General features: G+C 44.1%; 3 protein-coding genes across 6 annotated transcripts in view; 2 read left to right on the forward strand and 1 right to left on the reverse strand.

The window, feature by feature from the left end:
* Window positions 1–10,745, reverse strand: part of LOC133167122 (uncharacterized protein K02A2.6-like) — an 84,321-nt gene extending 73,576 nt beyond the window's left edge. Inside the window, exons 1-2 of one of the 3 annotated variants that reach the window (XM_061297684.1) lie at window positions 10,010–10,243; window positions 5,681–9,689 (exon numbers count right to left, since the gene is read on the reverse strand). In XM_061297684.1, the coding sequence (XP_061153668.1) occupies window positions 6,038–9,277 (3,240 nt within the window). In that variant the 5' untranslated portion in view covers window positions 9,278–9,689; window positions 10,010–10,243 and the 3' untranslated portion in view covers window positions 5,681–6,037. Of the gene's footprint in view, window positions 1–5,680 lie in introns of those variants that run through there. The other 2 variants (XM_061297685.1, XR_009717916.1) reach the window with 2 other exon arrangements.
* On the forward strand, window positions 10,690–19,733 carry LOC133167124 (prohibitin-2-like). Of its 2 annotated transcripts, none has more exons than XM_061297686.1 (10): window positions 10,690–10,851; window positions 12,009–12,144; window positions 12,346–12,430; window positions 14,081–14,160; window positions 14,295–14,479; window positions 14,557–14,686; window positions 16,207–16,310; window positions 16,573–16,650; window positions 17,253–17,332; window positions 18,430–19,733. In XM_061297686.1, exons 1-10 carry the CDS (start codon window positions 10,831–10,833, stop codon window positions 18,452–18,454), a joined length of 924 nt encoding a protein of 307 aa, XP_061153670.1. In that variant the 5' UTR covers window positions 10,690–10,830; the 3' UTR covers window positions 18,455–19,733. The 2 variants fall into 2 exon arrangements, with proteins under 2 accessions (XP_061153670.1, XP_061153671.1); XM_061297687.1 differs by lacking the exon at window positions 10,690–10,851 and adding an exon at window positions 10,950–10,968.
* Window positions 19,734–22,391: 2,658 nt separating this feature from the next.
* Window positions 22,392–24,807, forward strand: LOC133167125 (prothymosin alpha-B-like). Its single transcript, XM_061297688.1, has 5 exons — window positions 22,392–22,585; window positions 23,772–23,837; window positions 23,912–23,993; window positions 24,076–24,167; window positions 24,327–24,807. The coding sequence occupies exons 1-5, from the start codon at window positions 22,541–22,543 to the stop codon at window positions 24,363–24,365; spliced, it is 324 nt and encodes a 107-aa protein (XP_061153672.1). The 5' UTR covers window positions 22,392–22,540; the 3' UTR covers window positions 24,366–24,807.
* Window positions 24,808–27,377: the final 2,570 nt, after the last annotated feature.

Here is a 27,377-nt window from a genome sequence, read left to right on the forward strand (position 1 = left end):
GGACTGCGGGGTCATAGGTCAGCCAACAGCCCCATGTGAGCGCTCAAAGTCAAAGTCTGCTTTATTGTCAACATCTTCACATGCCGAGACACACAAAGACATCGAAATAATGTTTTCCCTATCCCACGGTGACAAGACATATTACACGATAGACACACAAGTAAACAATGCGTAAAGCGAAGCGCAAGAGTATAAGTTTTAGGGCGAGAGTAGACAAGGGGACTCGACATCTTGGCTAGGGCGCGAGACACTTCTCTCTGACATCGGTTGAATAAAATCTTTCCCCAATCAGCCGTGTGTGACTGAAGTTTTCCTTCCCGAGCCAGCCACTTTTTCACCATTTTGTTTGGAAGACCAGCGGACCATCGAAGAGAATTCACCACACAGTCACTGAGAAAGCTGTCAAACTGACGATGATTGAGACCTCTGGCTCGGATGAAATTAACAGTTTGGACAACCACCTCCATGATGTAATCCATTTTTAGCGACTTGCAACATAATGCTTCCTGATGCAAAATGCAATGAAATGTCAAAAAATCACCTCTTCCATTTGCGGCTTGTACTTTCTCTCTGAACTTTGTCACAACCCCTGCCTTTTTCCCGATCATTGACGGCGCACCATCAGTAGGCAGGCTTACGGCGCGGGACCAGTCCGCCCCGACTCTGTCCAGCGCTCCAACAACGGAGCGGAAAATGTCATCAGCTGTTGTGGTGTCGGTCATCGGCACCAACTCGAGAAACTCTTCTGTGACAGTCAAAGTCTCGTCAACTCCACGAATGAATATGGCCAATTGAGCGACGTCCGTAACATCAGTACTCTCATCAATTGCAATGGAAAATGCCAGAAATGACTCCCATTTGCGTTTCAGTTGGCTGTCCAAGTTTGCCGATAGTTCCGAAATCCTGTCTGCCACGGTATTTCCCGTCAAGCTAATATTGGCAAAAGCTTGTCGCTTCTCAGGACACACAATTTCGGCAGCCTTCAACATACAGTTTTTGACGAACTCCCCATCACAGTATGGCTGTGACGCTAATGCTATTTGGCTAGCAATTACGTAGCTGGCTTTCACCGCAGCATCACTGACCTCTCGGCTCCGGGTGAAAACAGATTGCTGTTTCCTCAGACCCACCAGCATTTCATTTACCTTTTGTCTTCTCAGTTCTCCGTGCAAGCTGTTGTATTTTTCTCCATGCTGAGTTTCATAGTGGCGCCGAATATTGTATTCCTTAAGCACAGAAACTTGCTGCATGCACACCAGGCACACGGGTTTCCCATTCACCTCCCTGAACATATAGGAAGAGGTCCATTTTTCTTGAAAAATCCGACACTCTGTGTCCACTTTTCTCTTTTTTGACAAAGACATTTCACTGAAGAGGGTGCCAGGGTCAACAAAAAAGCGGGTAAAGCGATAGAACTGACTAAAACACAGTTTATTCTTCTTTGATAATGCAGATTTATCCTGCGGGCCAGACTGAACCCACTGGCGGTACGTTTGACACCCCTGTTGTAAAATTATCAGTGCACAAATCATTTATTTACATATACACCGTTTTAAATGGGGGGGGGGGGGGGGGACATACACGGGGCCGCCGTGAGGATCTGTTCTCCCCCTGTAACTTGGGCTAGAAATGAGGCAACCTGTTCAAATTTGCCACACTACCTGAACAGACCCCCAGGAGGACAGAAAAAAAGCCAGTTGGAGTCCAGGACTCGCCGTTTTCAAAATGGGAGGGGGGCACAAATCCTCAAGGGTTGGCATTTTTATAGAGTTCCTGTTACAATTTTTATTTTTATCACCCCCTCCCCTCACCTGTCACTTTGCTTGGGACAAAAGGAGCCTTGAGAACTGAAATTTCTTCTCAACCATTCATTCAAATCAATTCACTCAAATCATTATCGTTATGAAAAATTTCATCACAAAATGTGTGTGGTTTTTTCTTAAATGAATACGTTTGACATTGCTATAGTGTCCGCATTTATAATGCACTTTCATTTTAAAGCAAATTAATAAATGCAACAATATTAATTTGCTTTGAAAATACATTAGTAATAAAAATGGAGGAATGATGACCACAATTCAAAGTCAAAGTCAGCTTTATTGTCAATCTCTTCACATGTCAAGACACACAAAGTAACCGAAATTACGTTTTCTCTATCCCACGGTGACAAGACATACTACACGATAGACATACAAGTAAACGACACAATATAAAACAAGAAGGCACAAACAATAAATAATAAGAGTGATGAATAAGTAACAGAATAAATAAGAGGAGCAAAACGGAGCCAGTGTGCATACAGCAGAGAGTAAGCATCGCGCAAAAGTACAGGACGCTACGCAGAAAGGGGAAGCGAGTTCAGGATCCTAACAGCCTGGAGTATGAAGCTGTTGTTGAGTCTGGTGGTGCGGGAGCGCAGGCTGCTATACCTCTTCCCAGAGGGCAGAAGATCAAACAAAGAGTGAGCGGGGTGACTCACATCACTCACAATCCTGGTCGCCTTGCGGGTGAGATGGGAGATGTAAATGTCTTTCAAGGAGGGGAGTGAAGCACCAATAATCTTACCAGCCGTGTTCACTATGCGCTGCAGGGCCTTCAAGTTGTCGTCAGTGTAGCCGCCACCCCAAACAGCAATTAAGCGTAAGGTTTAAAAAGCAACTTTAAAAAGGTGTTTTTTTTGTTTTGTTTTTTTGCTTGGAACGGATTAATTTTTTTCCATTATTTGTAATGAGAAAACAAGATTCAAAATTCGAATGATTCACTTCTCAAACAGCCTTCTGGAACGGATTGTGGTCAATAACCAAGGCTCCACTGTACCTGAATAATGAAAATGGATGAATGATGATCACAATTAAGTATTAGGTCTCCTTTGTAATATATACCCCTTGTAGCATGTAATGCTCCCCAAAAAGTGGACCTCCATTGCGTCGAGGTTTATGCAAAGAGCTCACGTAATTATATCGTTGCTTTTTGGTGACGTGATTGAGTATTCCTCCAGCTCAGTGACCTAGTGCTAGAGTGTCCGCCTTGAGACTGGAAGGTTGTGGGTTCAAACCCTGGCCGGGTCATACCAAAGACTATAAAAATGGGACCCATTGCCTCCCTGCTTGGCACTCAGCATTAAGGGTTAGAATTGGGGGGTTAGATCACCAAATGATTCCCGAGCGCGGCACCGCTGCTGCTCACTGCTCCCTTCTGCCCCAGGGGATGGATTAAAATCACATGGGGATGGGTTAAATCTAGGGATGCACCGAAAATTCGGCCACCGAAAATTTTCGGCCGAAAATGACCCAAAAGTGCATTTTCGGTTTTTGGCCGAAAGACCTAAATCACCGAAACAACACGGCCGAAACTTGTGATGACGTGAGCAAACAGCGCAGCCAGCACGCGGGAAAACGGGATAAGTCTGCGGTGTGGACTGATTTCACTATCTCAGAGAAAGACCCACGGATAGCGATTTGCAAAACATGCAATGCTGAAAGGGGTGCATCTGCAAAAAGTTTCTCCATGTCGGGTTTAATTCACCACCTGAAATCCAAACATCCCGATCGCCATTCTGAATATGAGAAGAAGGCGACACAGAAAAGGAAACTGACACCGAGCACGCCCACTCCGTCTGTGGGGGACGTTTTTGAAAAGGCAAGAAAGTTCTCTGTGTTTTTATAAGAGAACATATTTAATTTTACAGTCAGTTATAAGCCTGTAAATTATTATTTAATGTACACATGAGTTGGGTCAAGTTAAACATTTTATTTTATTTTTGAATTTTAATTTATATTGTGCATTGTTGTCAGTGCTAAATAAATATTTTCATACTTTCGTAACTGGTTTATTGCAATGCCTTGATTTTAGTGAGGTTAGTACACATGTAGCCATAAATGCTGTGGTTCTAATAACTGACATTTCTTTCGGTGTTTCGGTTTTCGGTTTTCGGTTTTCGGCCTTGGTTTCCTCATTTTTGGTTTTCGGTTTCGGCCAAGAATTTTTATTTCGGTGCATCCCTAGTTAAATCAGTGCTTCTCAATTATTTTCTGTTACGCCCGCCCCTAGCAAGAAGAAAACTATTCGCGCCCCCCCTCCCCACCGTGACTATCCTAACTTGTCTTGTAAGTCGTAAAATGTTGCACTGTCGCAAACGTGACAGAAGTAACAATGAGAGCGCCACTGCCCCCTGCTGTACTAAACGCGCAATTACACTTTATTCTAGTACTGCCAAAAAAAAAGCCTGTTCCCCAGGGTCACACGCGCCCCCCCAGGAATAGCACCGCGCCCCCGGGGCGCGCCCCACTATTTGAGAAGCACTGGGTTAAATGCAGAGGACAAATTTCACCACACCCAGATGTGTGTGTGACGATTACTGGGACTTTAACTTTAACTGCTGTACGATTGGTCTTTGAACGCACCTCGCTTCAGCGGCAGAATACAAATGAACTTAAAGAAATTAAATGAATGATCATTTTTAAAAATTAAAACTAACTGATGCAAACGTGTGTTTTTCATGTTTTTATTTAAAACAACATAGTGCTGACGTCGTACGACGCCTTACGGCAACGGTTTTTAGCTTTCCAAATAAGGCGCGGCAGGGGAAACAAATCCTCACGGGGGACCCAAATCGAGCACAACACGGCGCTGTCTTTACTTTCTCACAAAGGCGCTGCGATTTCTCAACCCGGAGAAGAAGAAAAAAGACCGGGACGACGACAAAATTACGTCATAGTTTCTCCTAACAAGTGCCTAGTTCAGCGTGACACCTTTGCTGTCGGCCAATCACGGACTTTTGTTCGACTAACGTGCTTGGTGCTGTTGTAAAGCGGCCGCTGTGTGTCGACTAGCGTAGTGCATTCCAGTTATTTTAAGTGAACTGAATCTTTAGAATCAGTTTACTCAAAAAGATTCGTTCAAACGAATTGTTCACCCCCAATGATCCGTTTTTTTTTTTTTTTTTTTTTTTTACTTCAGTAACACACACAACTAAGAAATACACCTCACAATATAATATATTTGTATATGTAATATAAAGCAGGTAACCAAATGTCTGATTTTTGTTTTGATTGGCGAATATAAAAATAAGGAATAAAACACCAGACAAGTTTTAACATAATTTTTAATTAAAATAATAATAATAATAATAATAATAATAAAAGTAAATTTCAAACCAGCAATCTAATGTGAAATTGCAGTAGATATATTGGATAACAATATTTAGGCGTATACAGCAATCCCTCGTTTATCGCGGATAATTGGTTCCAAAAACCACCCGCGATAAGTGAACTCCGCGAAGTACGGTCACCAACAAGAAGTACTGGGCAGGCTAACGAGTTAGCGGAAAGATGCTAATTTGCGATCGTGCTAACACGCGAAAACAGACCTCTAAAGAAATTTAAACGAACATTTGCAGGAATACTACATTGTCGTAAAATTTAGACACGTTTCCTCAATTTAGAAGTCTTATTTTGACTTTTAAATGGTCTTGTAATTTGGAAAAAAATGTAGTGAAGCCACGATAAATGAAACGCAAAGTAGCGAGGGATCACTGGATATGCACACACGTTATTTAAAAACTACTATGAGTAAATCGTAAATCTACATTCTGACTTACATAGTTCACGCCAGGAGAAGCAACATGTTGTTATGTTTATTCTCTTACATAACCTTTGTAAAGAGCACAGATTCACGTTACTTTTGTTAGCGTGTTTTTATTTCCTGAACAAGCCTCATCACAATGATATTCATCCGCTGACCAATCACACCTCCACACCGCACGGAGAAGGGCAACAAAAAGTAGAGCATACCAAACAATGCAATATGCAAACGAGAAACAACACTTCCAAGTCAATACATAACAATTCCTCTCTTCCAGCTTTGATGCACCAATAATCATCAAATAAAAAAAATATAAGTACTATGTTTCTATGTGCTATTAAGTGTATACTTTTCTTTTTAGAGGCATTTCAAAATTCACAACAATTTTCAACATCAAATATTAACAACTTTTTTTTTTTTTTTCTTTTAAAGAACATTTGTTTCCTTTCAACATTTATAAATCAAGTCTGTCTGGTGGTTTGCGAACCCTCTCAGGATATCTGCGTCCAGGAGGATCAGGTAGGTTTGTCATTGGTTTGTGTATGTCCATTATCTCCGGTGTGGACATGTTTTCCTCAGGGGTGATGTCAGAGGCTGGAGTACTGTCCTTAGGGTTTTGTGGGACAGTAGGTGTGGTAGTTTGAGTAGCGGCATTTCCAGGTGATGCGTCCAAAAGTTGATCAACATGTCTGCGCCAGACGACATTAGGCTCAACACTCACTGTATATGAGAGTGGTCCAGTTTGTGTCAAAATTTCCGCATGTTGCCATTTGTCGCCTTGGTTACGATAGTCTCTTGCCAATACTTTTTGTCCGATGTCAAATGATCTTAGTTTCCTTTGTAATTGAGTTGGTGAACATTGTCTGTTTGAAACATGTTCTCGGATGTCCGGTTTCAGGAGATCTAAACGAGATCTTAGGTTTCTTCCCATGAACAACATTGCAGGTGACTGTCCAGTAGTAGTATGTGGAGTGTTTCTGTAGGCTAGCAGAAAGTTGGCGATTTTCTGCTGTAGTGGAACTTCCTCCCTCCTACTGGCTTTCATCGACTGTTTGAAAGTTTGTACAAAACGTTCAGCAAGTCCATTCGTCGCAGGGTGGTGAGGAGCAGAAGTAAGGTGTTTTATTCCGTTGCTTTTCAGGAAGATCTGAAACTCCTCACTAGTAAACTGGGTACCATTGTCACTTACAAGCTGAAGAGGGTATCCTGTACGTGCAAAAAGCATCTGTAACTGGTTCACTGTTACAGTTGTAGTTGCTTTCTTTACAGTGAAAACCTCGGGCCATTTCGAATGAGCGTCGACCACAATAAGGAACATGTGATCCATGAAAGGTCCAGCATAGTCAATGTGAACGCGTTGCCATGGGGCAACAGGCCATTCCCAAGTGTGGACAGGGGCAATCTGAGGTGAGCGCTGAGTCTGGTGACATCCTCTGCATGTTTTGACCAGAGTTTCAATTTGGTTGTCAAGGCCAGGCCACCACACATAACTTCTAGCAAGACTCTTCATCTTAACTACCCCCATGTGCCCATCATGCAGCGAGTTTAGAACTTTGGATCGCAGTTTGGGAGGTACAACAACGCGTGACCCCCACAGGACACATCCTTGGGACACAGTAAGTTGGTCTTTTCTGGTGAAATAGTCCTTAAGTTCAGTATCTGCATGCATTGGCCAGCCATTAACAGTTAAGTCATACACTCGAGATAGCAGAGGGTCGTTTCTTGTTTCTTTGCTTATTTGAGCGCAAGTCACCGGAAGTGGTTCCATTTGCAGCATGTGAAGATTTAAAGCAGGATCAGTAGCCTTCTCTGTCAGTGGTTGAGGAAGGCGAGAGAGACCATCTGCATTTCCGTGTAGTTTCGTCCCTTTATAGTCTATGGTATAGGTGTGTGCTCCAAGAAAGAGAGCCCAACGTTGTAAACGAGCGGCAGCCATAGCAGGAACACCTTTCTTTGGACTGAAAATGGAAACAAGAGGCTGGTGATCTGTAATCAGCATGAAGTGTTTTCCATACAGGTATTGGTTAAACTTCTTAACACCCCACACTAAGCTTAAAGCTTCTCTGTCAATCTGTGCATAATTACGCTCTGCTGGTGATAAAGAGCGTGATGCAAAGGCAATGGGGCGTTCAGAGCCATCAGTCATTTTGTGAGATAGAACTGCACCAATGCCATAAGGTGAAGCGTCACAGGCTAGACATAGGGGAAGCTTTGGATCAAAGTGTGTGAGCACCTTGTCTGAAATAATGAGTTCCTTTGCCTTTGTAAATGCCTGTTCACAGTCTTTAGTCCAGTCCCACTTTGCCTTTTGGTGCAGTAGTGCATTCAGTGGGTGCAGCACAGTGGAAAGGTTTGGCAAAAACTTGTGATAATAGTTAACAAGGCCAAGAAATGAGCGTAACTGGCTGACATTTTCTGGTTGTGGAGATTTTACTACAGCTTCAATTTTGTCTTGCGTTTTGTGAAGTCCGTGCTTGTCTATTTTGTGTCCACAATACTCAATGGACTCCTTGAAAAACTCACATTTCTTTTTGTTTGCTTTTAGACCATATTCTTCCAGTTTTGTTAGAACTGCATTCAAGTTTTGCAAGTGTGAATCTTTGTCCCAACCAGTAACAATAATATCATCCAAGTAACATTGAGTACCTGGGATTCCTTGTAGCACTTGGTCCATTGCACGTTGCCATATCGCAGGGGCACTTGTAATACCAAATACAAGCCGGTTGTATTGGTATAGTCCTTTGTGAGTATTTATGGTGAGGTACTTGCGTGAACTTTCATCCATTTCCATCTGTAGATATGCTTGTGCGAGGTCAATCTTTGTGAAGTGCTCACCATTTGCTAGAGATGCAAAAATGTCATCGATGCGAGGGAGTGGATACTGGTCTGCATGCATGACAGGGTTAACAGTTACTTTGAAATCACCACAAATGCGCACTTTGTCTGAAGATTTCTTGGCAACAGGTACGATTGGTGTAGCCCACTCAGACCAGTCCACTTTGGATACTATTCCTTGATCCATGAGATTTTGCAGCTCAGCTTCAACTTTTGGGCGTAGCGCATATGGAACAGGGCGTGCTTTATGAAACTTTGCTTTTGCACCTTCTTCCAGCTCGAGACGTGCTTTGATGTGTTTCATTGTTCCTATGCCTTCGCTGAACACATGTGCATGTTTATCCAGTATCTCAGTTAACTTCATGTCTGTGAGCTGTTTGGAGGCTATGTGCATGGACTTTATTTCATGCCAGTTAAGCTTGATTTGTCGTAGCCATCTACGACCAAATAGTGGTACACCTCCCTCTTTAAGGACGAACAGCTCAAGATTGCACTTTTGGTTTCTGTATTTCACTTTCACTTTGAGTTTTCCCAGTGGTGCAACCTTTTCTCCTGTGTATGTCTTCAGTTTTACACTGGTGCGTGACAGTTTAGTGTCTGGGAACATTTTCTTGTAGTCGTTGAATGATATGATCGACAGTGCTGACCCTGTGTCCAGTTCCATTTTTAATGGCACTCCATTAATTTTTGGTGTCAGCCAAATCACATCACCGTCATTCTCTTCTGTAGCACACAGCCCTAAACAAGCCAATTCTTCCTCACTTGAACTGTCAGAATCTGTCTGTGCTACTTTGTGCAATTTTTGTCCTTTTCTTATATTGTGTTTATCTTTTGCATTACTGTACTTTAATTTACACATCTTCTGTATGTGCCCTCTTCTATCACATTGTCGGCAGTCTTTATCCTTAAAACAACACTCTGCGGGGTCATGTGACTGTTTACCGCATCTGAAACAGGGCTTTGCTTTGGTATTATGCCGTTTGGTGTGCAGTTTAAACACAGAGCTTGTGGCTGCGTTTTTACCTTGAAGCTCCGTCGCATCCCTTGCTGCTGTCTCCGCTGAAACAGCTATTTCCACTGCTCGTTGCAAGGTGAGTTTGTCCTCCGTCAAAAGCCGTTTCTGAATGCTCTCGTTGTGCAGCCCGCACACGAACCTGTCCCTCAGAGCATCTGAAAGTCCGTCTCTGAACTGACAGTGTTCGGCCAGTTTCCTCAGTTCTGCGATGTACTCTGACACCGTCTCCGTCCTTGACTGGTTTCTCTTGTGAAATCTAAAGCGCTCAGCAATCACCAATGGAGCTGGGTTTAGATGACTTTTCATTATCTGCATTATTTCATCAAATGTTTTGTCTGCCGGTTTAGCTGGGGCGACCAGGCTGCGGAGTAAGTTATACATTTTGGCGCCCATGACACTGAGTAGGACAGCTACTTTTCTTTCGTCCTGTATCTCATTAGCTAGGCAGTACTGCTCAACTCTTTCCACATAAGTTGTCCAGTCTTCTACCGAACTGTCAAATATGTCCATATTTCCCAAGATTCCGGACATTTTATTATTTTTTTTTCACTTTTCTTGGCGTCCGTTCACTTTTACCTTGGTCCTGAGCGACACCCGTCCTCACCTCCGGCTTGCTTGATCAGAGCAGAATTCGGGGCGAGCAGACGAAACTTACGTCCACACAACCAAGTCCATGAAGCACTATTCACTTGTGTCCGGTCCACCTCCGCATTTGTAGGGTCCTTTTTAAGTCTCGTCGCCAATTTTGTTATGTTTATTCTCTTACATAACCTTTGTAAAGAGCACAGATTCACGTTACTTTTGTTAGCGTGTTTTTATTTCCTGAACAAGCCTCATCACAATGATATTCATCCGCTGACCAATCACACCTCCACACCGCACGGAGAAGGGCAACAAAAAGTAGAGCATACCAAACAATGCAATATGCAAACGAGAAACAACACTTCCAAGTCAATACATAACAATTGTTCACTGACAGATCCGTTGATGCACGCGAAGGCATTTCACTCATTGACTCGTTCGCGAACGGGAAAGTCAGGACTCGTTCCCTCACTGATACGTTCTCGCGATGAACTGGAAATGCGAATCACTGACTCGTTCACTTACAGATTCGTTCGTTGGTGAACGGGAAATGCAATTCACGACTCGTTCGTGAACGGGAAGTTACGTCATTTTTCTTCTTCGTTTTGTTTTATGGCGAGGTGGCACCAGCTTCAATGCGCATTACCGACACCTACTGGTTGAAGTCATATGACTTGAAAAAAGAACGAATCACCTTAGGAAGTTCACTCTCGTTCACTGAAAGGATTCGTTATTTTTGAACGAATCGTTCACTCACGAGCCAACACTAAGTGTCGACCTTCGCTTCTTATCGCTGTCGAGTGACGCAAAGCAGCATGGCGAGCAAGGAGCCCAATGTAAGAGTTACAACTTACAACCTTCGCGTACTGACGTGAATTGTTGCTTATTGGGGAGGGATTCCGCGTGTGAAGGTCTAACAATCGTGTGTTTAAACCAGAACCTCCTCTGAAAAAGTAAGGGATCAATTAACTAGCCTACACGCTAGCTAGCATGCGACTATGCTAACCAGCGCGATGTGCAAACTTTCGAGGGGTTTTCGATCAAGGTCATGTTGATCACGGATTTGTCTTGAAAAGTCTTAACACACAGTTGAAGACGTATCAGAAGACTATCAAAGATGTGTTGTGTTTTGTTAAAGATGTCCGCTGTTGAGCAAGGAAAACAAAGATGTGGAATAATAGTTGGTTCTTTATTTGCAAGAGCTTGGGTTGCTTTACGGTAGTCGGTACACAATGCACTTCAGCAGATAAAACGACAACCTCATCGTTCTGGTCAGAAGGCTTTATCTATAGTGTCCACAAGCAGGAATAAGAAGGAAGAGTAGAAAGGGGAGGGGAAAAGAAGGAAAAAGCAGATATTTGTCTTATCTACTGAATGTTTTGTATCTTTGTCTTATCTACTGAATGTTTTGTATCTATGTGTCATGAAGTTATTGAGCTGTGCCTTATGTGTAATGGAAAATGTGTGTATAAATTAATAAGTATTTACAATTGACATGATAAAATATATAAATTAATAGGAATATGTACACCTTGATTCACATAAGTATAACAGTATAAAAATATGGAAAGTATATAAGTTTATATAACGTAACAAAAATATGCTGTTGCTCTCTCTTCCGATGACATTCAGCAACGTCTCGACTTACCCCGTTATGCCGATTTTGTACTCCCAAATTTTTAGATGTGCGCTCACGTTATCTTGTCTTGGGGCTATTCTTTGTTTGTGTATTTTGCATCCAATATATATAATTGTAAATGTAATTTTGTACTTTTGTCTTCTCTAATTTTCTTTTTTAACGAATATTTTCTCAAGTTTTTTTTTCTATTCATCCATTTATCTAATGTTTATGTATTTCCCATCAGATATTTCTTGTTATACCCATCTATTGCAAATTCTTTCTGTCTACTTTTCACTTTTTTTTTTTATCCCGACTCAAATTTAAATGATGATGTACCCATGTTGCTTTGTACCGATTGCCGTTCTATTGCAGCGGTTGGTCCAGAATCTCCGAGACCTGATGGGTCGCATGGCAGGCTCGTCCGGCGGTAGGGGCGCCGGACTTGGAATCAAACTGCTGCTTGGCGCTGGCGCCTTGGCGTACGGCGTCAAAGAAGCCACGTACACTGGTACGCATTGACATGAATTTATAAATGGAGCATCAACTTTGTTGAGCAGATGTGGCAAAGTTCTCACAGTCAGTAAATAAGTCCTATTTCCCTCTTTTATTAACTTGTACAATTGGAATATGTTGAGAACCTTTGTAGTGCTTGTACCATGATGAAATTGCTCCAGCTGCGCTAATTTCTGGACCGCATTTCTGCTCACAGTGGAGGGCGGTCACCGAGCGGTGGTGTTCAACAGGATCGGCGGCATGCAGATGGACACTGTGCTGGCCGAGGGCCTTCATTTCAGGTGACGGGTCCGCGTAACTTGGACCTCGCCTGTTTGTATTGTGCCTCTGTTAGAATTGTTTTGGATTTCATTTCGATAGTTTCTCTTTTACTTTTTGTTTTTTAAAATTCGCTTAGTTTCAGCTCATTTTTAGAGCAAGCCTATAAGCCAGGGGTAGGGGTGGCCAACCAGTCAGACTAAGAGCCACATTCTTTACGGTGTTACAGCAAAGAGCCACATCATACACATGGGCACACATGAACATCACCCCATCACACACACCTCTGCTCCGCCAAATTTATTGTGTGACATTATCATGTCACACACACACACACCAACATGATAATAACAGAAATTGACTCATGCAGTACCAAGACCACAGGCCAGTCATTTTCAACAATGAACATTGTGTGCACTGTCTCGCACACACAAACTTTTAGTTCAACAAAGTCCACAAACAAAAACATAATTTCCAATAACGTTTTTTCACTTACTATGTATGTTCCTTAGTACAACTTCTGGCATTCCTTGCCTTGAACAATCCTCTTCTAATCTGGCTTGTATTCTGTTGTTGCCACTCGAAGTAATTCTTTTATGTGGATGTCTGATACCATTCGTTTTAGTTTGTCGTTTTCAGGAGACAAGATTTCAACAACGTCACTGAGGCATTTTTAACGAACTACCCTTACAATGATGTATGGCTATTTAGCCCGTGCAATGTTCCAAGCCAGTTGATACGATGCAGGCGTGACAGTCTCTGAGTGTTTCGTAATTTTGGGGAAAAACTGTACCTGTTTTTCTGCCTAACTTTTCAAAGTGTCCAACTTGCTCTTGCGAAAGTCATTATCGATGTTAGCATGGAGTGAGCTGAAGTGGCGCTGAAGATTTGAAGCTTTGGAATGCGCTTATGTCATCTGACATATCAGGCAGAATGGCTTGCCATTACGTTCAACAAAAAAATATAAACTTCCCACTCTGTTTAAAAACGTCCTGTGTTCAACTTCATATTTTCGTTTAGCTATGGATTTTTCCCCCGCCATTTTGAGAGCGAAATTGACACTAATTGGTTACTCGAATGGGTTTGCCCCTCCTGCTTTGTGGAATTTCGCCGCATGCGTGTTTGACGATAATACCATATTCAACTCAAGCAAAGTGAACGCGCACCAAAAAAAAAAAAAAAAACACAAATAAAAATGTTGATATGAATGTAAAAGAGCCGCATGAAACCAGGCTTAAGAGCCGCATGCGGCTCGGGAGCCGCGGGTTGGCCAAGCCTGCTCTAAGCCTTTGTGGTTTCTCAGATTTTTCCCAAAATTATTTGAGTTTTTATTAGTTTTACAATTAGATTTTTATGTAGCTTGGGTCGAGCGCAAGATAAAAAAAAAAGTCATGCGGTATTCCATAGTAAAGTAAACTAAAGGTAAGTAGTAAGTAAAGTAAATAGTTTCACCAATTTTCGTCTTCAGCTCCGGTTGTAAATCAGTACGGAAATAGATTTAAAGCTCATGTATGAAAATTGACAAAAATGGAAAAGGGCATTTTTACTCCGGTTCTTGTTTTAGCAACATAATTTTAATTAAATTTTTTTTTTTTTTTGCTAAGAGTTTTCATTTTCAGTCTTAATTATTTTTGCAATAGGCACTGAGCTTAGGTGCGCCCTGTGTGTGTTAGGATCCCGTGGTTCCAGTACCCCATCATCTATGACATCAGAGCCCGACCCAGGAAGATCTCCTCACTGACTGGTAGCAAAGGTAACCCAAACCCCACCGCATCTGTCCAAGTCTGTCACGTGGCGGCGAGGTGACGTTTTTGCCAGACAACGTAAGCAGATGCGAGACGTTTTGAAAGGTGCACCCCCGATGACTATGCTGGTCGTGCCGATTAGACCTGCAGATGGTGAACATAGCAGTTAGGGTGCTGTCGCGTCCGATGGCATCCAATCTACCTGCCATGTACCAGCGTCTGGGCAAGGACTACGATGAGCGGGTGCTGCCCTCCATCGTCAACGAGGTCCTCAAGTCGGTGGTGGCCAAGTTCAACGCGTCCCAGCTCATCACGCAAAGAGCGCAGGTACGCTCGTCTTCCGGCTGGCCGAAAACGGAAGTCGGCCGTCCGCGGGCACCCACGGTGAGCTTGTGCTTGCGCAGGTGTCGCTGTTGGTGCGCAGGGAGCTCTTTGAACGCGCCAAAGACTTCAACATCATCCTAGACGACGTGGCCATCACCGAGCTGAGCTTCAGCAGCCAGTACACCGCCGCCGTCGAGGCCAAGCAAGTCGGTAAGGAATCTATGCCCTTTGCTTTGGGAAAGTGAACCAAAAAAAAAACATCAGAGGCGATTCGCCACAAACTAAAGAAGCGCTCGCTGGCCCTTTCTTGGGGTTCAAGAAAAGGGTCATGACTTGACATTAACCAAACTAAAGAGGAGCATCATTCACATCAGACCAAAAGCAAAGCAATATTTATTCATATATAAATATTATATATTAATATATAAGAAGAAATTACGAAGATCCGGTCATCCTTTCCGGACACCCAAAACACATTTGATGCCACACAAAAACTCTGACATAAGAAAAGTGTCACTTTGACGTTGCGCACAAATTTTGGAAGAGGGAGGGAGGGAGACCCTTTCAAGCCACTTAGTGCACTCAATGGCCGCTCCGCGCCGCAGTACGAACTTTCAATGGCCGCTAAAGACGCTAGAAAGACGCTAGTAAGACTGGCTCGCACTCTGCTCGGTAAGTCGGGCGTTATTGGCTTTAAAGGCCGCTGAGAAGTCGGGCTCTTCGCCTTTAGGGAAAGTTTCTTGCCATTTTTGCTTGTGCATGCGGTGCCATCGTTGAGCGTGTTGGAGGGCAAATTTCAACATTGTTTAGCTCACAACTGTTGATGAATTGACATTTGTTGACAATTGTGCGCTTCCGCCACCGAGCATTCAAACCAAGAGTTTTTTAAATTGTGACCATTCATCCATCCGTTCTAGGGGTGTAAAACGCGGGTTTTGTCACGATATGATATCATATCGATACAAAGAACCACGATACGATATTTGCCGATATCTTAAAGCCTGCTGTGATTCATTCACGATACATCGCGATATAGTGCGCTACGATCGGCTTTTTTTTTTTTAATAAAAAATATAGAACAGTATCCTGATTTATAACAATTTATACGCAAAATCAACAAGGTAGTGCAAACTTTTTATTTAGGAAATTACAAGAGTATTGTAGTATACAAAGTGCTTATTTTAACACTGAACTTTGATGTCGAGTTTTTTCTTTAAATATGAATATAGAGATTTGTGGTCCCTGAATATTTGATCACCGCATGGCAGGATTTACAAACTGCACGTGTCTTGCCCGTTGAGCCATCTTTTCTTTGGAATCCAAAGTGCTTCCAAACGAATGACTTGAAGCCTAAAGGGGAGCAAATGTCCTCGTCTTTTTGGACACTACCCATAGCACCAGCCCAGGAGCCGCGTACTAGTTGTCGACTCCCCTTTCACATACCTGTTCTGCTCACAACACAACACGCCGCTCACTGCTCCCGGAAAGAGGAAGCAAGCAACAATGAACTGGATTTCAAAATAAAGTCGCGTCTAATGTCCGAGGTCAAACACGGCGATATAAATCGATGTTTACGTTTAGCATCGATGCCAATAAATCGTAGAGCATTATATCGATTAATCGATGTGTATCGATGAATCGTTACACCCCTAATCCGTTCTCTTCTCTTGAGCTTCACACCGGTGTTGCGTTTCACAAGTGAGTCGAACGCCGTGTCTCCGTGTGCGCAGCTCAGCAAGAGGCGCAGAGGGCTCAGTTCTACGTGGAGAAAGCCAAACAAGACCAGCGGCAGAAGATCATCCAGGCCGAAGGAGAAGCCGAGGCGGCCAAGATGGTAAAAAATACGCAGATTTTTGCAACAAAGAATCCATGGGAGATTTCTTTATACGGCGCGTTCCCAGCAGCTGCCACAAAGCGTCAACAACGGACGCAGAGCGACCGATTGTACCGAGGCAGTCTGTTGGCCAATTTTCTGCCCAAAATGTGCGCTTCCAGTTGTCTTGAATACGCCGAGACAAGTCGGCCATGGAGCAGCAATGTGGGCCATGTGGCGAGCATGAAAGCAACCCGCCCACCTCTGAATTTCTGTGTTTCAGCTTGGCCAAGCCATCACCAAGAATCCCGGCTACCTGAAGCTGAGGCGCATCCGAGCCGCTCAGACCATCGCCAAGACGGTCGGTCACTCACTCGCTCGCCTTTTATCTCAGTGTTAGGACGGCGACAATGACGAGAAATGCAATGATGACTTTGACAAGGTCAAGGAAGGTGCTCTTGACACCATTGACAATTAAGATCACGGCCATGAGCATGCTGGTGACCGCCATCATCGAGGGGAGGGGGAGGAAGCTTAGTTGGGCCTGGCCAAGAGGGATTTTCTCACAGCGCTTCCCAAGTTTGGCAGAAAAATTTTTGAATAGGCGAGTCAACCCAAAAACACACAGACTGAATTAAAGAACTTCTCCTCCCTCCTAAGTTTTAGGCCTTTAATGCCAACAACAGCACAGGGAAGATTTACAGGCAGAACTTTGGAGCGCTTATAGCAGTGCTTCTCAAATCGTGGGGCGCGCCCCCCAAGGTGCTATACCTGGGGGGGCGCGTGTGACCCTGGGGAACAGGCTTTTTTTTTGGCAGTACTAGAATAAAGTGTAATTGCGCATCTACTCAGTCTACGTGCCAGAGATGAGCCAACACATTAAATTATGAAAAGACCTTCATGTCTAATAACTGAGGCGATGTCAGTTCCTGCACTGATGTTAACGCCGATGTGGTCCCGCAGGTGTCGACGTCTCAGAACAAAGTGTACCTGAATGCTGAAAGTTTGGTCCTCAACTTGCAGAACCAGGCCTTGTTTGACAAGTGAGTGCCCCAAATGTCCCTCGTTACATGCGTAGCGCGTCTTTGAACGTGAGCACCGTGACCCCTTCGGCCATGCCTGGCTCATTTCGTGATCTTGTAACTGCTGCGCCCATTTGTACCGCAACTCGACTTAACGGAAAGAATGAAACTGTCCGACTGATTGTCGTCGGAGCCGCCTGCTCCGCTAGCTCCTTTCCATTGTGTTCCACCAAAAGAGATTCCACGTCGACAAAAAAAGCGACGCACCGATTGCTGTTGGAACTTTGCGTCTCGCCTCCTACTCGGGCTGAATAGTTTCAGAATTGACTCTTGTACAGAATATCCCATTGATTGATGAAACTGGAATTAGATGAAAACAATAGTTTGCTTCCGTCCACTTGGGGTCGCCATTCTCCTGTTCCAAACGGTCGTTCCTTTTTGAGGCGAGGGCGGGTGTACTTTGGTACTGTACTTAAGTCATTTATTGTACTTGAATCAATTTCTGTATTTTTTCTTTTCCTATGTTTGAAGGCTGCATCTGAGCGGGGATGGTTTGTGAGTGTGCGTGCACACGTAGCAAAGATTGTTTTTGGGCAGGCTTTGTCCTAGTTCGCAAACACGTTTGCCAACAGTTTTAATGGTCTGTAATAGTTTTTCTTGTCCCTCAAAAAATTGGAACATGATCCAAATTTTATGACAAGAAAAGGGAATACATTTGTGCCGTTTTGTTTATTTTCCAACTATAGTGAGTGAACCTATATTGAGTGAACTTGATCAAGTTTGACTTGGGATCAAGTCCTTGTTTCTTTCTGCTGCCCTGAGTCTCAGACAAGTTGCAAAGGGCTTCACGTGCATCAGCATTCCCAATCGGCTACTTTTACTTTGACTCAAGTCAAACGTTTTGCACCTGGATCTGTCTTGAACTTCATTCACTAAATTCATGACCCACCAACGGCCCGGTGAGTGAGCAAAGCGGGCGAGAGCGCACATTGCGGCTGCTGGGCTGCTTTGCATTCGATTGAAAAGCTTTGCTGCTGTTGCGTCTGCACGACCTGCTGACATTTTACTACTTTGATGGAAACTAATTTGCTTCATCTGACCACTAATTCCTGTTTCAGTTTATCGTTGGGCCTGAAGAAGTGATGAAGAGGCCGTCGTGTTCATCGCGACCGACCGATGGGCACTCGCGGACGCTGCGGACAGCTGGTGGACACCAAACAAAAGTCGGGAACAAGTTGATTTTGTTTTTCTTTAGTTTTGTTTTTCTCATTGTGACAAGATGCCGGTGACGTCGTTGATAGCGCCACGCAATCGCTCCTGCGTGCGTTTGTAAATGGAAATTTGACCTCCTTGGAGATTAGCATGCAACATCTCTGTTAGGACGTCAGTTTAAGCGTATCAGCTGCCCGTTTTCTGTTGCAACGTGCATGTGATGAGGTCCTCCCGCCGCGTGCGTGACTCAAGCAATTAGCACTCCTGATTTTCACGGTGGCAGTTATTGATTGTGTGATTGTCATGAATGTGTTGCTTCCCAACATCTAACTTTAACGTCGCTGCAATAGGACGACTCAGAAAACCATCTCGTCTCAGTTCACTCTGTCATCTAATGGAAGAGCATTTCATGTCATCGTTTTGAAAAATACAAAGCTTTCATGCACAGGTTTCAATAAATCGAAGACACAAGAAAGGAAAGCATTGAATGATTAAATCTAAGTTTGCTCATATTGACAAATGAAAAGGTCAGAAGACTTCCCAACGTGTCTGACGTCTTCAAGGATTCGGAACGTTTACAAAAAATATTTTTCCCCCCCCATGCAATAAAATTATAATGGGCGTCAATTGCACGCAGACTGTATATAAATCTAACTCGTTTGCTGACTCGGGTTGTGTGCCAGCTAGGCCAACCCAAATCCAGTTGTTCAAGCACAACGAGTAGTAGGAAGCGCCTCGACAGGCCTCGCTGGAATTTGGCTCAACATGTCCGAACACGCACAAAACTCGTTCACCTTGTCTGCTCCTCCTTCCGCTTCCGATTCTTCCGCTTTCTATTAGACTTTCATCAGACAACTTGACATAGCACTGACCATCTGTCATTGTTTAACACATTAGGTATAATAACATCTACAACTACAAACAGACAAAAACAAAAAAAAGACATCCACAAAACCAGGAGAGAAAAAAACTAATTACAGGGCAAGTCCATCTTATATCCTAAGAGTATACAGCCAGAGCAAGCATCTTACAGAAACAGCCTTTCAATAAATGAGGTCAGTTTTACAGCATTCTTTGTGTTAATAAGTTTTAACAAAATGTTGTAGGATTTCAGATCCTTCTTCCAATGCAGAATGTTGGATTTTGCTTTAAGGAGGTGGCATTTGTGTATACATTGTTTGGCCAACAAAATAATAAAAAATCAAATTTACCGTTATGAAAAATTATTTTTCATCAGAGATAGTAAGAGTAACAAACAAGCCCATTGATGAAAGTCAAGCCAAAACCTTTGTACAGACTCACACCAAGACCATTTGTCCATCTTCACCCCTGAAGCTCCAGAAATGCTGAAATATTTCTGCAATTGCTAGTCGAAAATCGTCCGTGCTGCACCAAGTTTCTAGACCTCTCAAGTGCAAGAAGAAGGTGCTGTTTATCAGCGCTAACTAAAGGTGCAGTCAAAACACACTAAAGGTGCAGTCAAAACACACAAAAGGTTCTTTGCACTTGGAGTTTCCGCCACTAATGTGTTTTGATCGGGCGCTTTCTAGAAGGACAAACCAAGGTTTGTCTTTGGGACCTGATTTGGACTATTGTTGCCATAGTCAAAACCTTAAATGGTGTCACTGATGTCACGTTGTACTTGCTATTTGCTGGCCAGTCCAGGGCCAGTTGATAGTCGAGATTCGCTCCGGGCTTTCGGGCTTGCCTCTCTGCAGTACTTTTCTTCTCCTCCTCCTCCTCGTCTTTTCACCCTTCACATTGCTCCACTTTTTCCATTTTTCAGCTCAGGAAAAAAAGTATATCTGTTTCTGTCTGGCCCTCCCCTTCCACGTGACGTTTTGCATCGATTCATTACAACTTGCAATGAAATGAAGTGCTCGAATCGCAACACTCCCAACTGCTTTGATGTCGTCCCTCAGAACATGTAAAAATTCAGAAAAATATATTTTTTAAATATATCAGTGTACACTTTTGTTTTAATTGAGGAGCTTGGTTTATTTTTGTTGCTTTGTGTCACAAGCCCAAATAGAAATTACAGGAAAGAGTAAGATACGCTCAAAGGAAGTGAGGAAAAGAACTGTTGAGCAGCTGTTCAGAGCCGGTCGCCGCTGTCTTTTCAGTCGTTTATTTAAGAGACAAATGCAAAATCACAGGCCGAGCACGGGCTCCTGACGCCAATCGAACCCACGCCCTCTTTTAACTCAAAGGGTAACCAATACAAAACTATTTCCTATCATTCACGTTTTTTACGTTCACATATTTTACAATGCTTTATGTATTAGAACTGCAACAAAAATGTGATTGCTGAAAATCAATGAGTAAAAAAAATTAGGTTTGAATTTGAAGTTTGCTCATAAAACTAATTCAAATGTAAGTACCACTACGTGGGAAATCGGCGCAACAATTTGGACACCATTTTTTCTGACGAAAATAATGAAATAAGAAACCTTGTCCAAACTTGATTGGTCGTCTTGTACTACCGATTTTTGACGTGGCGACTAAAGTATGCTACCCCCTGCTGTACGACTGGAAAAGGCTGGAAGCCCCATTGACGCCAGCACAGCTCAATGTTGATGTGACTTACGTACCGATATAGAGTTTGCTCCGCTTTACCTTGGTCACCATATTGTCAATTAACTTTCAATGTTGGAGTTTATCGCGTAAAATCAAGGCAAGGTCGTTCATGAATACGGGCTCCTTCTGGTACAGGATTTCCTTCGCCCCGAAGTTCCCACCCACGACCAAGTTTGCTGTTGATTGACGACGGCGTCGACCACTCACCCTACGCAAAGCGTCAGCCTTATGTTCGCTTCAGCAGACCGGCCAGTAACGAGCCGCTGGACAAAGCTTTAACGCCACACGGGCGAGGCGGGTGGACATCTTGGTGAGGGACCGAGCAATAGTCACAGCCGCCATCTTGGTGAGGGAAATAAAGCAACAAGCCATCGACTGTCGTCGTTTGTTAGCAAACAAAATTTTGCCGAATTAACAACCATATATTTCCACAGTTTCCACACGATATTTTCTCCTTCTTGTGAGGTTTTGTGGACACTTGATGCTCAGTCTGTCGTGTCTTACCATAGCTTCTCCGGTACACCCCCGCCCTCACGCCTGTCCTACTTTTTCCTCGCACATGCGCGCGCGCGTACACACACACGTATACGCACACAGACACTCACGCACGCACACATGCGCGCACACACAAACGCTTATTGTGAAATACTATTTCCAAATACAACTCGAGGCAACCCATTTAAGCACCACAGTAGAACCACGCTCGCAATACGATTTGAGACCACAGTAGTCTGGTTTGGTTAGTGTTGCAGCACGTTACATGAGTAACGAAGTCGTCAGCAAAAGTGTTAGTTGCCGTACAGCTTGCAGTGGAGGCGCAGTGGGATTTCTTGGGCGGCCTGAGACGTGTTCTTGTTTCTTCTCGTGTCATCTTGTCGGTGAGGGCATGTGACTCAAAAAGTCGTTATTTCGCAAATCAAGTTGCAACAATCGAAACAAAAAACACACTTGAATTTGCATACATGCAAAAATGCGCCCACGTCGAGCCATAAACCTCATCGTAGTGTGAACAAACGCTTATGGGCTGTGATTATTATGGGATTAGTGCCGCCAAGCGCGTGAACATGAGGGGTTTTTTTTAGTCACACGTTAGTGTTTTTGCAAGGCGGCTGCGTGCGGGCCAATGCGTGTGCGCGTGCGTGGGTGGCACACTTTTTGGGCTACAAGGGAGGCGCGTCCATTGTTTGGTGGCGTCCAATCGGCAGCCCAGTTTGAGCGAAGTGCGCTCGACCAATGGGCGCGTCCGCCGTTCGCCAGGCCCCGCCCACCTGGGTTATAAAAACGCGCGCGGCACTAAGAGAGGGCGGGTACACGCGCTGCTGAGGAGTACCGCTCCGTCTCAAGTGGAAATTGGAAATCTTCATCTCCTCACCCTCGTCTTGCTGCTAATCTGCTCGACGGCCATTCTTGTTTGTTAACCAGACAGACATCAAGACGAAGATGGCGGACAGCAAAGTGGAGAGCGGCGGGGAGCTGAGCGCCAAGGTGAGACGCGCACGCGCACGCTTGATTAATCAAGATCAGGCTGCAGGACAAGCGCGTGCGCGCGCACACGGTCGCGTGCGCGCGTTCTTTACCTCTTGCAGCATCTCGCAAATGTGTTAAGCATTTGGATTCGACATAAATCCCAAAGATGATGATAAAGTGCGCGTGCGCGTGTCACCGGCGCGTTACGTGGGAATTGAGAGCGGATTTGGCGGTCAGCGTCTCTTAAAGTGAACACGCGCAATAAGAAGACGCGCGACGCTTTCTCTTTCGATTCAAACCGCACTTTATTTGAAAATAAAGCTCATCCAAATGTCGCTTCTGTGCATGAACGGAGGCGTGTATTGGGCTTGGAGGTGTTTTGCTCCCAGAGCTTCTGTCCTCCCCCGCCGCCTCACAGTGGCGGCGGCCTCTGGCAAGGCGATAGGCAGGGAGGAGCCATCGGAGCGAGGGGCCCGGGGGGGCCGGACGCGTCGGTGCCACCACGGAGCTCAACCGAGCCGCGCGTGCTCTCACAACAGGACGCAGCATTCTGTCTGGCGGATAAAGATGTACCGGGAGTGTTTTGGGGGTCGCAAGAGATTTGATTGACGTCTCCTCGGTGGATTTTACCTTTGACTCCACACGGGGGCGCCGTTCGTTGTCACGATGGATTGAGAAGGAGCAAAATAAAGCGGAATTGGGGAGTTTAAAAAATTTCTAATATTGAATAAGAACGTGGTGTGATTACCAGCAATTTCAGAAAATGTCACAACTGTTGTTTACACATTCTAGTGTGAAGAGACTGTTGGTGGCAGGTGATATCTTTCAGCATCCTAAACCCAGTGGGAGGGACTGGAAGCATGTAGCCGATCTGAGCCTCGGCATGGGAGTGGGAGCCCAACCTCTCCCCTAAACAGGAAACCTCCGGTCACCCTCCTAATCCAGGAAGCGAAGCACATGTTTACTTTATGAATGATGTACTGTACTTGCATGTGTTTGTGTGTGCGCATGCGCAACAATACATTCAAGTGGATAAAAAGCTGTCGGCGAACACAACTGTTGCGTTCAAGTTCACATGAATGAGTTGAGGGAAATTAATGTTGCGTCCAAGTGTTTGTGGACATCTGAGGTGCGTTCAGGTGTTGGTGACAGAAAAGGCCATCTGAGGCTCGCTAAGTGTATATGTGTGTTTATGGCCTTTCAGGAGCTGAAGGAGAAGAAAACGGTGGAGGAGAAGAACGGCGACGAAACCACCGCCAATGGAAAAACTGTGAGAGCGGCTCCTCTTCATCACCATCTTCCTCTCTCAGTGTCACCCTCACTGTGCGTGCGTGTGTATGTCAGGATGAGGAGAACGGGGAGCAGGACAATGAGGCGGAGGACGACGACGACGATGTGGGGGACGAGGAAGAGGAGGATGGAGAGGGTGCGCAGCAGTATCACATACGCGAACAAAAACGAGTTCATGTCGAAAATGAACTTTCCCAACACTGCGTGTGCATGTCCAGATGAGGAAGAGGATGACGAAGACGACGACCTGGTCACACCCACGGGGAAAAGAACAGCCGAGGATGACGCCGATGACGATGAAGATGACGAGGTGAGCGAGAGATGGGAACATCGCGCTCCTGAACGGCTTGCGCGACCATTCGCCTAATGTTACCCAAAGAAGCAGAATCTGGTTAGATCCAGCTGACATCCGTCAAAGGGGCGTGTCCCGCATCGCTGAGCCGTTTGTTGCCGTTGTTGTCGTAAACAGGACGAAGTGGAGCGGAAGAAGCAGAAGACGGATAAGTAGACAGCAACCGACATGACGTCCTAACCTCAGTCCTCCCTTCTTAACGTCCAAAAGAGAATTTGTTTGTATTTTTTTTATTTACATTTTATATTTTTGTATATATTGTATGGAGGTCGGCCATCTTAATGAGTACCAAGCGGTGCTTCGAATTCATTTTAACACCCCGAAAGTGTCAGCGTACACGAGCATCTTGGCGCAAGTCCGTGTCATACACACAACACACACACGCGCGCAAACACACACCCAGCGAGCGCAAAATACACTCAAACCTGCACCCATGCAGGGCAACGGATGCGTTTAGGTACACCGCGGTGACGCGGCACTTTGCCGCATCTGTTTTTCGTGCTAGTTTGTAATAGACAAGCGGGATGTAGCGTGATGTCTAATCAGAATGTTTTCATGTCCGTGTTGAGTCGTTGGAAAATAAAGTAATTGGATTTTGTCCATTTGGAAGCATCTTTAGTCAGCGTGCTGTTGAAAAGTACTGAAAAAAGATGCTGTTTAAAGTTTTTATTTTGTACATGTCAAACTTTAATTCCAATCTAGGCTACAGTGGTGCCATCTTTCCAAATTGTAATGAAAGGAAATGATGGCCCACCCAAGAAAAAGAGGGAACTGGGAGAAATCTTACCCTGGTCAAAACAATTTGCAGGCTTTTCTTAAATAATATTTTTAACGTCACATTCTGACAACACTTTGGCGCGCACAAAAAGCAAACATCCGCTGGGAAATTAGAAAATTGCACCTTAATTCGCAGAGGTGGGCGTTGTCTTGCGTGCGTATGCCGCCGGGGAAGTCCAGTGTCTTACAGGGGCGGAGCAAGTGGAAGCTGAATTCTCGCGATATTTGAGTTCACAACAACACGAGAACTTTTTTTTTGTCACGCACAATCACAACGTCATACGCGGGACTCGAACTCAGTGTCGGCACACAAGTCAGGCAAGTGTACCCCTACACTAGGGGTGTCCAAACTTTTTGCAAGGAGGGCCATATTTAGTAACGTGAAGGGGCCCGGGTGCCAATATTTTTTTCGGTTCTCTTCCTTGCTAATGGGACGTCGAACGCTGCGCCCCGGTTAAAAAAAATCGAGCTTTTTCGATTCTTCATTTTCATGCCGTTTTTTTTCTTTCGTTCTTGCGCGAAAGTGCTTGCGCTATTCTATGTGCGCGATGTTATCCATTAACCGTTTGCCTCCTGGACCCGGATGTTGTTTTAGCGATCAACGAACGGCGTGGGTGATGTTCGATTTTTTTTCCTGTGGGCTACGCCGCTGATTTATTTATATAAATGCCGGTGCGCGAACATATTTCCGACATGTAACCGGTCCGTGGCACAAAAAAGGTTCGGGGCCACTGGTTTAAACCATGAAAATTCTCTTATTCCCGAGTTCTTTTCCCTCCGTGTATCCCCTAAAATCAGGTGTGTCCAAAGTCCGGCCCGCCGGCCAAATCCGGGCCCCGGTCAGATTTCATACGGCCCGCAGCTTCGGTCTATAATGTATTATTTATGGCCCACCTGTACTGTCAAACTGATTTAAAAAAAATCATGAAACTTGAAACTATAATACAAGCTAACAGGGAGTGACCGCGCTGAAGCAACTCCAAGCTGAAGTGGCATCACAACAGCGATTCTTCACGCGGGGCTGTTAGTAAATATGACTCAAGCAAGCTACCAAGTGGCCATGTTAATACTGTTGATGTTATGAACCTGTAGGCGTGAAACGAACTATTACTTTCTGAAAGATATTGTAAATGACGAGCAAAATTCACTTGTTCTATACAGAAAACGTTGCATTACTTATAGCTCCTGTTTAAAATGTTCATGAGGCAAAAATAATTTTAAACTCATGTAAATTTAAGTTATTTCATACAGTTTGTTCAATGTTATTTGACTATTCAGATATGAATGAAAGGCAGAATTTGTGTTTTAAGAGTTGTTCACATCTGCCTGAGTGGCTTATATTTGGTTATTTTGTCATTTCAAAAACAAAGACAATTGTGACAATGAAATTAGTTTTGCAGTTAAAAAATGGCCAAAAAAACTATTGGCCTCCAGGCCTCTTCACTCCTTGCAAAAAGTTTGGACACCCCTGCCTAAGATTATTATTCATCACAAGCTTATTAATTATCAAATTATATTGGGGTTTCCCAGTTCTCTCAGGCCACCTATTTAGCCATTCGTCTGGGGTGATGTTCCAGTCTCCACCGCATATGACTTTATCAATCAGATAATGACTTTTAAGTTCACCAATCACCTATAATAAACTGTTCATCATTTCCTCATTTTGAGTCATTGCTGTATCCATATACATTCAACAAAATCAAAATTATACCATCAATCTCTGCCACAACTGCCAACCAGTGTCCTTCCTTGTCAGTCTAATGTGTGATTACTCCACCAAGAAAGTTGTTGAAACAAACAGCCACTCTTGCAGATCTTGACGAGCCATGACTGAACAAGAGTTTGCCTCCCCATTGATTGGACCAGAACGAATCATCTGCCTCTGTAGAGTGAGTCTCGTGCAAAAAAAAGACAGTTGAATTTTTGCCCTTTACAAAAATATAGCGTTCCTTTTAACCAGCGCTCTTAAGCCCCAAACATTCAATGAACCAAAAATAGTCCTATAACATTAAACATGAATGATAAAAAAACAATTAAAAGAAATACACACACACTAAACCGTAGGAATTTACTTCTACCTGGAAGAAAAAAAGAACTCTCAACCTTAGCTCTTAAACTGCACTAATGTCCTTCACCATTAAAGTTTCATATTTTATCCCAACTGCTGTCCACCTTCTCAAACACGACAACCTTCTATGTAAACGTAGGGGCCTCGAACGTAGGCCCGTCCTCCACCATTAAAGATTCATATTCTATCCCAACTGCTGTTCATCGTCTCCAACACGACGTCCTTCTATGTAAGCGTAGGAGCCTCGAAAGTAGGCCTATTCCCCAGCTCTTCTTGCTTGCTCCACCAACGGCCACTGTCGTTTTCGCTCCCCCAAGTCTTCT

The sequence above is a fragment of the Syngnathus typhle genome, linkage group LG14, assembly GCF_033458585.1.
Source record: "Syngnathus typhle isolate RoL2023-S1 ecotype Sweden linkage group LG14, RoL_Styp_1.0, whole genome shotgun sequence".
Taxonomy (NCBI): Eukaryota; Metazoa; Chordata; class Actinopteri; order Syngnathiformes; family Syngnathidae; genus Syngnathus; species Syngnathus typhle.

Coding starts and splice junctions, on each gene's coding strand:
- LOC133167124 (XM_061297686.1), top strand. CDS start 10,831: ATGGCGAGCAAGGAGCCCAAT. Junction 14,161..14,294: donor CTCACTGACTGGTAGCAAAG/GTAACCCAAACC, acceptor CGTGCCGATTAG/ACCTGCAGATGGTGAACATA. Junction 14,687..16,206: donor CGTCGAGGCCAAGCAAGTCG/GTAAGGAATCTA, acceptor CCGTGTGCGCAG/CTCAGCAAGAGGCGCAGAGG.
- LOC133167125 (XM_061297688.1), top strand. CDS start 22,541: ATGGCGGACAGCAAAGTGGAGAGCGGCGGGGAGCTGAGCGCCAAG. Junction 22,586..23,771: donor GCGGGGAGCTGAGCGCCAAG/GTGAGACGCGCA, acceptor ATGGCCTTTCAG/GAGCTGAAGGAGAAGAAAAC. Junction 24,168..24,326: donor ATGACGATGAAGATGACGAG/GTGAGCGAGAGA, acceptor TGTCGTAAACAG/GACGAAGTGGAGCGGAAGAA.